Source organism: Pollicipes pollicipes, unplaced genomic scaffold, assembly GCF_011947565.3.
Source record: "Pollicipes pollicipes isolate AB1234 unplaced genomic scaffold, Ppol_2.1 Scaffold_5724;HRSCAF=6776_pilon_pilon_pilon, whole genome shotgun sequence".
Lineage (NCBI taxonomy): Eukaryota > Metazoa > Arthropoda > Thecostraca > Pollicipedomorpha > Pollicipedidae > Pollicipes > Pollicipes pollicipes.
In genome coordinates, this window is record NW_023596746.1 from 15,818,124 (window position 1) to 15,830,895 (window position 12,772).

General features: G+C 53.6%; 2 protein-coding genes across 3 annotated transcripts in view; one reads left to right on the forward strand and one right to left on the reverse strand.

Moving 5' to 3' along the window:
- Nucleotides 1–3,105: 3,105 nt before the first annotated feature.
- Nucleotides 3,106–10,819, forward strand: LOC119103740 (peroxisomal membrane protein PMP34). Of its 2 annotated transcripts, none has more exons than XM_037227373.1 (8): nt 3,106–3,292; nt 5,162–5,222; nt 6,325–6,537; nt 7,200–7,337; nt 7,658–7,788; nt 8,360–8,476; nt 9,089–9,159; nt 9,573–10,819. In XM_037227373.1, exons 1-8 carry the CDS (start codon nt 3,227–3,229, stop codon nt 9,709–9,711), a joined length of 936 nt encoding a protein of 311 aa, XP_037083268.1. In that variant the 5' UTR covers nt 3,106–3,226; the 3' UTR covers nt 9,712–10,819. The 2 variants fall into 2 exon arrangements, with proteins under 2 accessions (XP_037083268.1, XP_037083269.1); XM_037227374.1 differs by lacking the exon at nt 3,106–3,292 and adding an exon at nt 3,376–3,470.
- An 898-nt stretch (nt 10,820–11,717) lies between these two features.
- The window catches only part of LOC119102721 (uncharacterized), a 35,473-nt gene continuing 34,418 nt past the window's right edge, over nt 11,718–12,772 (reverse strand). The window contains exon 14 of the mRNA XM_037226178.1: nt 11,718–12,668. Coding sequence (XP_037082073.1) covers nt 12,323–12,668 — 346 coding nt within the window. The 3' untranslated portion in view covers nt 11,718–12,322. The remainder of the gene's footprint in view (nt 12,669–12,772) is intronic.

The window sequence follows — 12,772 nt, forward strand, 5'->3', positions numbered from 1 at the left end:
ATAATTTCTGTTGTCTTAGTTGAGGTCGAACAAAAGACATCAGAGTCAAAAAGAGGTCAGATGAGGTTGAAGAGAAATCGTATGAGCTCATATCACGAACTTTCTACACAAACCATCGAACAACTTTCGTCGTCAGGATTCGTTTGCTACCCAATTCGACGCAATTTTATGGTTCTATTTTTAAGCACTACTGCACACCCCTCCCTCTTCCTAATTTCCATAACGTTATGGTCAAATGATACGCCAGATAGATGTTGTTGTCGAACATGTGAAATGGACATGGTAAGGGAGTGCTGGGTTTTTTTCGAGCATTCAGGTTAATGTTGTGGTCATTTTTATGGCTGGCCATTTAAGAGGGAAAATAACCGACAGCTATCAGTCTTAACCTGTTTCCGTAGCCCAAAATATTCAGGAATTTGGCCAAAGTGCAAGTAATCAGCGGGATTCCATTAAGGAGAGTGTATGTTCGTTTAGGCTCGTATGTCACTCACCTGAATATATCAGCGATGGAATGCATATGAAGAACACAGCTATCAAATTTATACGTAGAACATCAGAGCCTTCAACCGCATTCAACATGGCTCACGTAGGTTCGAGCTGCTCGCAGGCTCCACTGCTGCTGCTGTAATAAAACCCGCCTGGCCGGAATGCTTGAAGCAACTGACGCGGTCTGACTCGTCCTTCCCCAACGGGCTCCTCGAGGCAACTGACGCGGTCTGGCTCGACCGTCCCCCGGCGGGCTCCTCGAGGTAACTGACGCGGTCTGGCTCCACATTCCCCAACGGGCTCTTCGAGGCAACTGACGCGGTCTAGCTCGACCTTCCCCAACGGGCTCCTCGAGGCAACTGACGCGGTCTGACTCGACCTTCCCCCAACGGGCTCCTCGAGGTAACTGACGCGGTCTGGCTCGACCTTCCCCCGGCAGACCCCTCGAGGTAGCTGGCGCGGTCTGACTCGACCTTCCCCAACGGGCTCCTTGAGACAACTGACGCGGCCTGACCCGACGTTCCCTAGCTGACTGTTGGGAATAACTAACACTTTGTTCACAAGGGAGGAGGGGAAAGCCTGAACCAAGTCGGGCCTAGGCCTGGCAATCCCACAGTGATTTTGTCACGAATATGCTTGGGGGGCATTTATGTATTGCAGGTATCGCATTACGGTTTTTCGACGCTAGTTTTCAAGCACTTCCAAGCCCTTCTGAACAAAGTCTTAAGCAGATTGCTAATATGTCTCCTAGCCAAACCGGGATGACGCAGATATGGCTTATCACATATTTCAACACACGCCCACATAATTGCATGTTTGTAAGCACTGCACGCATTGCACGCCCACATGTTTGACACCCAATAACGATGAGTTTTGCTCACGCTTGATCAGATGATCACCTTAACTTTCACCGGCCATTTCGGATGTAGCGGCCTAGATGCGGATTACTTCAAACTGGTGAAAACTTTTAACAACCAGCCTGCCGATGGACCGGAAATATTCGGGCGCACAACCAATAAAAAGGCGATAGTGGCTGTTTTCCTTGTTGAGGTGGGAAGGGGTGAAAAGCTACTGATTTACGGGATACCGGCCGAGTGGGCCCGGCCTGAGTATGCGCTGACGGCGGCGGTCCCATTCCGCCGCAGTACTCGCACGCGGAGTGTCACATTGTACTTACTATTTGGACGCCGCTTGAGCGACAGTGTAAGCGTATTTATGGGGGATGCAGCGCGCGCTTGGGCGATGTGTTGTCCGGTTGATTGTTGCCTCTGGTTAAAAGTTGCTTGTTAATGTTTATGATTCTTGAGAATGGAGGATGGTGTACGTTGGTATGAAGACACATGCGTAGGCCCCGCACGTCTAGGTGCCAGAGGGTGTTCATACCTGGGTCAGGGGGACGTTCACTAGGAGGCTGAGTCATCCCCATTAGTGTGAGTTAAGATCTGGCGTAGCAAAACGACTAGACATCAGGGTTAAAACCCGTGATTACGGGTGGAAAGGCATTAAGAACCACCAAACTGAATTAAATTCAGCGGTCTTCAATGGCTCTTGTTCGATACTAGAGTCTCTGGCTGGCCAAGGCCCTCCTACTGTCTCATCGCGGACCATTAATTGTCTCACCCCGGCCAATGTAAGAGGTCTTCAGTAACAACTGTGGACACCAGCCTCGCCCTGCTTCGCAAATGGGACCCCAGGGTCCAAGCCGACCCAGAGACAACTTGCTCGGCATTGGTGGTCTCGGACCTACATAGAAGCCCTTGTCGTCCCGGAGACGCCCGACAGGCGCGAAGAGTCCCTTTGGCTAGCCTTTGAGGGCCAGGCCTTCATCCCGGGGTCGTCCCCCTGCCGGCCGCTCGGGCCCCCGAAGCGGGCTCGTAATACGCGCCCGGTGGCTAGTCGGATGCCTTCGCTCGGGTGGGGGGGGGGGGGGGGGCAATTTAGCCTACTGAGATCTCAGGAACTAAGGGAGCTATATACACCAACACCACAGGGTGCGTTGATCTATACATGAACTTACTTAGGTTCAAGTTGGGGGTTCCTAGTTCGTGACTTTTGGGTCAAATGGGGTCATACAAGGTCAAATTTCAGGTTGGTCTCCAGAGAGCCCTAAAACCTGGATAACCGTTCTAAGGAAAAGTTAACATGCTCATTTAAGGTAAGTGACCTTGTTTGAACTTTTGAAGGTCATGACAACCCAAATCATACAGGATTACCTTGAGGCTTGCGTTTGAATGAGTGACAAAGATTACGCTAGGCAACATGTTCCTAGAAGCAAAATGATGGCCTGCGTTATTTAAGGTCAGAGGCCTATTCTGACCTTTAAAAAGTTCATGAAAGGCGAATAATGCGGCTACTGTTATCAATAAATTCGAAGTGAGCACCAAAAACTAAATATTTTGGTAATGTCTTTCACCAGCTATTCTTTCAAGACATTTCGTTTGCATATTTGGTGAATTCAAACCATTACGGTCAGTAACTTCGTTAACCCGGTCGTGAAAACGCCCATATTAGTGGCAATAATCCAAACGGTGCTGAAACGCCCATTTTGGTGATGGTTTGTCCAATCTGGTCGGTGTACCTATTTTGGTTGTTTTGAATTCATTTTTGGTGACTGGATAATAGGGAGCCAATACGCGGCATTTGGCTGAAGTGGAAATTTGCTGTAGAATCTGGAAATTCGTCGTGTTTGGGGCCACTGTCCGCGGTGCACGTACTCATTGGCTGCTATTCTCAATTCGAAATGGCCGACTCCAAGATTCCTCTGTTTTCATACTCTTCCCTGGTGCATGCAATTGCGGGCGCGGCGGTAAGCACCAAGGACGTGTTTGCCGCTTGGTTCTGTTAAAATCGGCTGTGGCGTTTACTGTGTCAGCCAGTTGATTTCACAGCTCGTCGGACCGATATTTCAAAACTGACATTGTTGTCTGTTATCGTCAACATGACATGGAGTATGAATTACTTGGATCGCCATGAGATCAAACAAAGTGAGCAATTCATAAGTAAGCACAGTGCAGGCCACAAATATTGCACATTATGCCAAACATGTCTAGCATGGCAGCAATGTTGTAGCAACAGCCTTGTATGTATGTACACCATAAATATGAGTGTTCATGGCATGTTGCCTGGTTGCAATCAATTTCAGGGAAAAGACTGTTCCAGGTGTTGGCCTATGGATGATGTTCTGGCTTGGAGAGCTTCCAGCAGTCACTGGCCTTGAGTAGTTCCCAGTGCATCATGGATAAAAAGGCCATTAGGATTCAAGTCTATATCTGAATGGGGGAGTTGGTACATGGCTACCATATCTCCACCTCACCTTCAGTAATGCAGAGAATGTAGCTCATGCCCAGTAATTGTAAATATGGTTTGTTCCTTATGTTTTCCACTATTTTAGTCATGTGCAGTTGTGCCAGTTCCACAAGCTCTTGGTGTGAATGTTACACAGTCCTGAGATGATGCAATTTTCGGTTTTCTTCAAACCACCAGACCAGAGGTACAGGGTTCAATTCCCAGCAGTGCCCGCCCTTCCTGCCAGGGTGAGAGGCAGGCGATGCCATATAGCCTCAGCAGCTGAGTGTGTTGTAAGACCCCAATGACACAAAATGTATAAGTTGATATATAAGCTTATCAGCACTATTTGCTAATTTATGTAGACACAAGTCTCTCATTGCAGTTGTGGACAAACTGAACACTGAGGGCACCCTTTTTCAAACTGAAATCACAGACCTTTTACAACATGTTTGCTTTACCCAAAGCTGTGGGATGAGGAAATTGTCATACTTTTTCCAAATATGACACATGTTAACATTTTGACATGGTGCAGGCGGCTAGGTCATTAGGACGTTCTGCATGTGTGTGTGTGCATGCACACATGTGTATGCATGGGAGTAGGCGTGCGTGCGTGCATGTGTGGGTGTATGTGGGTGTGTGCAGCAAGCAAACAAGCAGGGATCATTATTTCCTGCTCAGCTGACTTCACTCTGCCTGACTATTGAGACACCCCTGTCACTCGACAGACAAAAGGCTGGTTATTATTCCATTGACTGTTTTATTTTACTAAACTAGATTTTATTTTACTAGATGACCCTGATATACCCCAGAGCCGTTCATAACATCATGATACATTTTCTCATAACATTAGATTGAAATGATTATTGGTGACATATCCTGTCTGTTGTCATGCTTGGGAGTGGTTGCTTTCATTATTCTTCCTCTTAATATTTGTTTGTGTCATAATGCCCTATTATTTCAATGATATATATTATATGCATGTATAAATATATGATATACCATAACTTTCAGTGACATTTGTTTGTGTCATAATGCCCTGCCACTAACCTTGAATACCTTTTTACTCATCTACCTGGCATGTGTAGTATCTCTCCTGCTTCCTAGCAGGGAGTGCTGCAGCTTTGCAATTTTCTACTCCTAATATGGTTGTAACTGTTGTGTGCCCTACTGTGGACATGAGCGGGCCATCTTGGTCACCTGTTCATGGGCGATGGGTGGACGGAAAAAATGAGCAATTTGCTGGCAATCACTGTATTCAGTTGCAATTCAAAAATTGCACTGTTGCATATCTGAGGCTGCATAGCAGCAGAGAGCATAGCCCTCATCTTGCTTGTAATCAGGAAAAGGTGTATAAATGAAGCTAACTGGAAAAATGTGCTGCTTTCAGGGAAGCTCAGTGGCGATGTCCTTGACTTACCCCTTGGACACTGTGAGGACACGACTTCAGTGTGAGTATATTACTGAGGGCATGACTGATGCTTTAATAATTGTGTTTGCTGTTTTCATTTCATCATTTGACCATAATGTTGCTGCACGGCAGACATTTTAATAATTGTGTTTGCTGTTTTCCTACTGTAGTGTCTGTTGTCATTCATCACCTGATGTTTCATGACTGTTCCTGACCTCGACAGCATGGCCTACCCTTACTGTCTGGTGGTGATGATTCGAGTCCTAGGGCATGTTGGCTGTCGTGCTCATTATGAGCCTGCTTCCCTGTCTGTGTTAGGTGCTGTCTGTTGGTGTTATGATGTACTGTTTGTCCATCCTTTTGTCATGTCCTTCCCTCGCTATACTTCCTTGCATGTGCGTGAGATATGGCTTGTACAGTGGCTGTATTAGTCGCAGGGTGATACTATTTGCCTGACTATTTCGGTTCATGACCTCCCCTCTGTCTGCATATAATGCAGCTATTGCTCTGCTGTGACTTTTTCATAGTCTGACCTACTTCGGTTCTTGCTCTTCAGTGACTTGCTGTGCCCTGATGATGTCTGCTTGCAGCCTGATGTCTAGTCTGCTTGCAGCCTGATGTCAAGTCTGTTGTGTCTGATGATAAATTGACCTTCTGTGACTCCGTCTCTGAATTGACCCACCCCAGTTGTTGTTGGCCGTAATTTGTCAGTTCTGGCAGCTCCGCTGTTTAGAGCATCTGCCTTCCCATTCACCCACCCATGAAAGAGTGGGCTCAGGTCACTTTAAGGCCTTCCCTGACCTGAACTGACTGGAAACTTTGACAATGTGGACCATATCTGCTTGTAGTTACAACACCTACCCAATGTTTATATTTATGCCCAGACCAAGAGCTGTGTCTGTGCCCCAGCCATCCCCCAGGCTGTTTATTCATGTGTGACTACATGTCTTGCCTTCAGCCTGACCTGATTTCCCTTGGCAAATGGAATTAGTGTCGTGTGTCCATGACCTGACCTGACGTGACCTGCGCTGACTGTCTGTCTGTGACCTGACCTTATGTTCACTGTGCTGTGCCTGCCCATGACCTGGCCTGCATAGGTCTGTTCCGTGATGGCTGATGTTCTCCTATCCTGCTGTGACCAGTGGAGGAGGGCCGGCGCGCGGCACCCACGGCGGTGCTGCTGGTCCAGCTGGCGCGCCAGGAGGGCATCACCAGCCTGTACCGCGGCATCGTCCCTGTCATCCAGTCGCTCTTCTCCTCCAACTTTGTCTACTTTTACACCTTCCATGGCCTGAAGCGGCTGGTGGTGGGCGAACAGAGCGCGCCCAAGGACTTGCTCATGGCCATGACAGCAGGTGGGCGGCCGCGGGCCCGTGACAGACGTGGAGCCTGCTTTGGATGCATTGTGGGCCCTGCTGTACACTGATCAGTCCATGGGGGAAGGGAGAGGGGGCTCCTCTGATGACATGTCTCACGTGTGCTTCAGAGTGCGATGCTATGATTTATAACGTACGTTTGTGCAAAAGAGCTCAGATTTGTTAGTTCACTGGTACTCTGCATGTCTTGGACATGTTGATGTTACATTTCAGTGGGTAATCTATCATGGTATGCCCCTACAACGACGAATCCTGCTTGCGCAATAGTCGTCGTCGACAGCGCCGTCGGCAGGTCCTGACGAACCATAGATGATCGCTAGCGACATTTCGTATCCTTTACTTGGTTTCCCCCAGAGCTGTAAAAATGAATGGGCGTCACCTCATCGATTTTCCCCGTTGATTTTCCCGATTTCCCCCGTTGTGGGAGATCGCCTAGTTGTGTGAGTTGGTGCGGGTCAGGTGTTGAGGTACGGCGTCAGTTCGGCCGTGTTATGCTGACGAGGCGTGGTGTCTGGGCCGACGCCGATTGTGGCGCGGGTGGCGCGCCAGCCCGACCCGGGCCGTGCCGCCGCCCGCGCCCGGCTCCCGGCTCCCGGCTCCTGGCTCCTGGCTCCCGGTGACACCCCTCTGCGTTGCCGCAGGCTGTGTCAATGTGCTGCTCACCAATCCGCTGTGGGTGGCCAACACGCGCATGAAGATGGAGGGCGTGGCGGAGCTGAGCGAGCGGGTCCGCGGGCAGGCGCGGCCGCCCGCCAGCAGGCGCTACCGTAGTCTGGCCGGTGCGTCACAGCCGGGCCTTGTTCCCAAGGCTGACTCTAGCGCGTCATGCTCTGGCATGAGGAGGGGACCCGCGCCTATCAGTCAGCGGCTCTGGCATGAGGCGGGGACCCGCACCGATCAGCCCTTTACCACCACCCTTTTCGTGGTCAGCCTGCACGTCGGACTCCGTGATGTGAAAGTGAACGAGACGCAGGTCTTCATTGACGCCATATAGCCGGGCGTCGCGCGACAACTGGTCGTGTATTGTCCGCCCGGTCGAACTCATTCGTGCGCTCGCCCGCTCGCCCGCCCGGTGACACGGCGGCTGGGTCGTCGGCAGACGGCGTGCGTCGCATCGCCACTGAGGAGGGCACCGGCGCCCTCTACAACGGCCTGACGCCCTCGCTCATGCTCACCTCCAACCCGGCCGTTCAGTTCGTGGCTTACGAGGCCGCCAAACGCTATCTGGAGGTGAGTCGGCGGGGTCGACTCCATCTGGGCGGACCGGCACGTGTCAGCGTTAGAGCAGGTAACGGCCCTGGTCGGCGGAAGGAGGAGCTGGGCCGGCACGTGCCTCCCGTTCGGCCAGCCTCCATGGACGGCAGTCCAGTTCCGAGCCTCCATGGACGGCAAGGGTGCGGGGTGGGCTAGCCCGTGCGAGTGACTGCTGCTGATCTACAGGGGGTATCGCTGCGGTCGTCCTCGGACGCCACCACACGGGCGCCATCTCACACTGACCAATTGGTGGGCTCCGGGCTGTCACTCGGGGGTCTTCATTTGCGTGACGAACATGTCCTGACGGCTTCAGTGCTCTCCATATGTTCTGACCCCGCTGTGCTCGCCGTGTGTTCTGATCCGCTGTGTTCGCCGTGTGTTGTGACCCGCGCCATGCTCTCAGTATGTTCTGACCCCGCTGTGCTCGCCGTGCGTTCTGACCCCGCCGTGCTCGCCATGTGTTCTGACCCTGCTGTGTTCGCTGTGTGTTGTGACCCATGTGCGTTGTTCCCCGCGCCGTGTTCTGACCCTCGGCTGTGTCCTCCAGCGTCTGAAGCCGGGCGTGCCGCTCAGCGCCACCACAGTGTTCGTGGTGGGCGCCGCCTGCAAGGCGCTGGCCACCATCATCACCTACCCCCTGCAGATGGTGCAGGCCAAACTGCGGGTATGGCTGCCGCCTCCACCGGCCCTCTATCGAACGCCGGGCCGTCACTCTTCCCACACGTTACGGGCGTGGCCGGGTTTGCCGGCAAATGTCAGTCTTATTGAAGCTCGGTGATGGCGCACACATTGCTTATACTGCCTACCCGCTCGACGTGACAAGCTGTGTTCGTGATTGCCTGTCACGTTTGTTATTGTTTCTTATCCGTGCGGGACTTGGTCGTCTTCCATGACGTTTCTTTTCATGCTGGTATATTTTCGGTGGTGTCTTAAAGCGACCCTTTCCGTGGTCTCCAGTTATTTCCTTGGGCGCCTTTGTGGCGCCGATCTGGTCGTCACTCGTTGTGTGTAGTCTCCAACTTGGCCTCAAAATAAAGCCTCTGCGCGTTTATGACGGACGTACGGTAAATACGTTTTTGCAACATCCACATTCATCATGCCTCACAAAGCATTCCGTGCGTCGAAATCGCACGACTCTGCAGTTCGGTTGTCGTCGCAGGCGTCGGTGTGACCGGTCCGGCGGCAGCGGTGTCTCCCCCGAGCCTCACGACTGCGTGCCGGTTTGGTCTGACCTGATCTCACGGAGCGTAGTCTGATCTGATCTGGTCCGGTGCAGGTGGGCGGTCTGGTCCTCGAGGACGGCACCAGGGAGTTGCGCGTCCTGCGCATCCTGCTGCTCCTCTACAGGTCAGGCGATCGGGCGCCGGGCCTCAGTCCGCGTACCGCGCAACGTATGGGTTGTGAGGTCGGATTGTGTGGACAGATGATTCATGCCCAAGTGACATCTTGAACGTAGTTTGTTAAGTACGGAGATCAGAGGCCTCGTCACGTTACGGCGGTGGATGTGGGGCCGTGAGGTAGTTGTGGCGCCAGACTGGGGCTAGAACCAAACCGGAAATACGGGACTCGGTCCCTCGCGTTGCCCGCCTTCTTTGTCACGGTGAGAGGCGGGCGACGCCACGTAACCTAAGCGGCTGAGCGCGTCGTAAAGTCTCGATGACGAACGAGTTGTGCCGCCCTGTGGAGATCCTCTTCCTTCCTGCCGGACGGCACTGCCACCGGACAAGGCCGCCATCTCACCTCGGGTCGGCCGTCCGTAGGCACGGCGGCCTGGCCGGCGTCTTCAAGGGCCTGGAGGCTAAGATGCTGCAGACAGTGCTGACGGCGGCGCTCATGTTCGTGCTCTACGAGAAGATCGCCCGCTTTGTCTTCTTCCTGCTGCTGGGTCGGCGGGGGTAGACGACATTAGTGCTGGACGGCTGTGCTGCCGTTCTGCCGGGGCGGCGCCGGCGGTCGACTCGAGACTTGGCCGCCGCGGGTATTGCCTGTCCAGGCCGACACCCCGGCCAGCACCGCACACCCGCGCAACAGTCGGCACAGTGCAGGGCATTGTCAGCGATTGGCGGCGCCGGGTTGTCAGTACCTCGGGCTTACAGACGTCATATACTACGCCTAGTTTTCAGTTGGTTGTCATGTACCAGGGATGCATAATTGCATGTTCGTCACTAGTATTATTTCGTAAAACGTGACATGGGGCGCTGATGCAGGCAAACAAATTTGGCGATTAGCTTCTCGGCGAGTGAGCCAGGGTTGACATGACGTGACATAGCTCCTTCCAGAATTAATTAGTTAGGAGCATGCAGGCACGTTTCGAGAGTGACTTGGCATTTGCATTGTCATTGCCTTCTGTTTCGAGTACGTCCTAGATCAGTTGTGAGTCAATTTGAGTGACCTTTTAGCCTGTACAGTCCTGGGATTTACACGGATTGTGGGTGTGGGCGCTCATATTTCTCCCAATTTGAGATATATTTAGTAAGAAGTCCAAAAATATATGCGTATAAGTCATTCCTCAGAACGTACTGTACAAGTCAGTTTGCTTATGTGACCCATTATTCTTGGCTGCTCGTTGCTGCTGTCGCAATGTTCGCTTCTTCAAATTTTTGGGAACAGCGCCGCGCTGTCCGTATTACGCGTACCTCGCAGTTTTACCTCTCCAGACCGCGCATCACCAGGGAAATACGCGGAGGCTTGGCTCGTCCAATCCGATGCGTGCTAATATTCCGTGCAATATGCAGCTGACCAATCAGTCGACCGTGGCCGGTGGCCGGTATCTGTCTGTCGACAGCGAGCCGTGGCTGTGACCATTGGAGGTGCGACTCTGTGCGTGCCTCTGCGACGGTACGAGATTTTCATGTGTTCATGTGTTCCCTCGCACATCCGTATGTTTCGGACGGGCTTGGAGCGCGACGAGTGGAGCGGCGTAATTGAGCGCTGGTTCGTATCACCGTGTGAGAGCGTGGAATACACTAGCAGGAATGGAGGGTTCTGTTAATGTTCGTATGATTTAGCTTGTCTTTTACGACCTCCGTCAGCGGCACATGAACGTAAAGCAGGACCAGACAGCGACTCAGCCCGACTAATTTTCCAGCGGGGTGTAATACGAACGCCACGAGAGCGGCAACATCGGGAGCGCGTCGCCCACCCGCACGGTTTGAATAGGTGTCCAGTGTTATAAACAGCCACGCGCACTGCATACGACCACTTGTCGGGATGTTACACACATGGTGCTGTAGCTGGGTGGTGGACAATTAATACAGCCACTGGCACCCGACCTGAACGAATTGGCCGCCATCGTTGAGGTCCAGTAAATGGATTCGGAGTCGCGACGATGGTGGGATGGACGTATGCAGCGCCCATCAGGGTTTAGTCATCTGAGGTTACAGGGGGCGGCTGGAGGGGACGAAAGCCAGTTTCAGCGAGGGCCGATTCGGATTTATGTTACATGTTGCCGGTACTTATCACTTTCTCGCTAATCCCCGACATACGCCAAGATAACTCGTGAGTCGGATGCGCAAAATCTCACTTCTGCAGTGCTATCACTGGGTTATTCATTGTTGAGCTTTGCTTATTCTATGCAACCAGCATGTTTTTTTTTTCTCCAAGGCATACTGATGTCAGTGCCCTACACCTGCCTTATCTGTCCCGATCATTCGTGTAACTTGCGGAAGCGTGTCCCGGCCGTTTTCATGGAATTGCTTGCATTGCAAAACCAGCTGATTTAACTTCCCGATATCCTGTCAGCCCACTGACTTCTGCTAAATTGACAAGCCACGCTTTCTTAAGGTTCACTTCACATCAGCGGTGCTCGCATCTAGGTTGTGAACGCATCTAAATAATCACGTTGTAAGAACTGGTTCACTGTGGTTCACACGTCAGCTCCAGCACTACCGGCTAAACCCGGCAGCAAGTGATGAATTCCCTGTATTTACACAGCGATGGTGGATGACGTGGCTGAAGCAGAACGGTACCGGGTGATAACGGCCAGTCCTGACGCCGTTGACGCACCGGACGAGCGGCCAGAGGTCGGGGCCAACACACTAGGGACGACATCGGCCGCGGTCTGAGGCGCCGCACCAGCTGACTGGTGGCTGGCGCTCGAGCCCAGGCGCCAGGCGCCGGTCAGCGCAGCAACTCATTCTGCGCCGGCACTGCCCAGCACAGCATTTTTACAGCAACCGATATCCCGCATGGAAACAGAAAAGGCTCTGGGTCAGGGTGACGCCGTGTGCACCGACGGTGGTCAGACGAGACTGTGGCGGCGGTGGCGGACCGAGCGGCGCGAGCTCAGGCTGCCCTCCAGCCGCGCCCCCACACGCCACGTTAGAGCCATCCCCGGGCGAGGCTCGCTTGCTCGGCCCTCCGGCATCACCCGCTCACCCTTGGGCGCCGCTGCTGGCCATCTCGCAACTCGAACACCACTCGCCACTCGCTCAGTCATCTGACGTCAATGGCTTCTCTATCGGACACCACCTCACCCATCCGGCACACCCGTTGGCCTCCCCGCCGACGGTCAGCCAGCCATCGGCTCGTCGCCGACGACGCGGATCTCCAGTCGCTCGCCGTTCTCGTCGACCAGGTATCCCTTGCCGTTCATCACCTGCTCGAGCACCTCCTGCGGAAGGCTGATGTGCTCGGTGCCGTCGGCCGTGCCGACCAGCGCCTGGCCGCGCGCCGCGCCCGACTGCGGCGACAGTGTGTCAGCCACCACCGCCTCCACGGCCGCGTCCACGGCTGCGCCCGGGTCCACCGGGCGGCGGCGCTTCTTGCCGCGGCCCCGGCCTGTGGCCGGCGGCGGCGCCGCGGCCGCCAGCAGCTCGGACGGGTCCAACTGCCAGGCCATGTTGACACCGCGCGTCCTGTTGGCGCGGCGGGGCGACGTCAGGCACGGGCGCCGGAGCCGTTCCCGGCGTGCCGGCACAGCGTAGTGTGTCAAAAGATACAGAGGTTACCCGCGACTGTC

Coding starts and splice junctions, on each gene's coding strand:
- LOC119103740 (XM_037227373.1), top strand. CDS start 3,227: ATGGCCGACTCCAAGATTCCTCTGTTTTCATACTCTTCCCTGGTGCAT. Junction 3,293..5,161: donor ATGCAATTGCGGGCGCGGCG/GTAAGCACCAAG, acceptor TGCTGCTTTCAG/GGAAGCTCAGTGGCGATGTC. Junction 7,338..7,657: donor GCGCTACCGTAGTCTGGCCG/GTGCGTCACAGC, acceptor GGTCGTCGGCAG/ACGGCGTGCGTCGCATCGCC.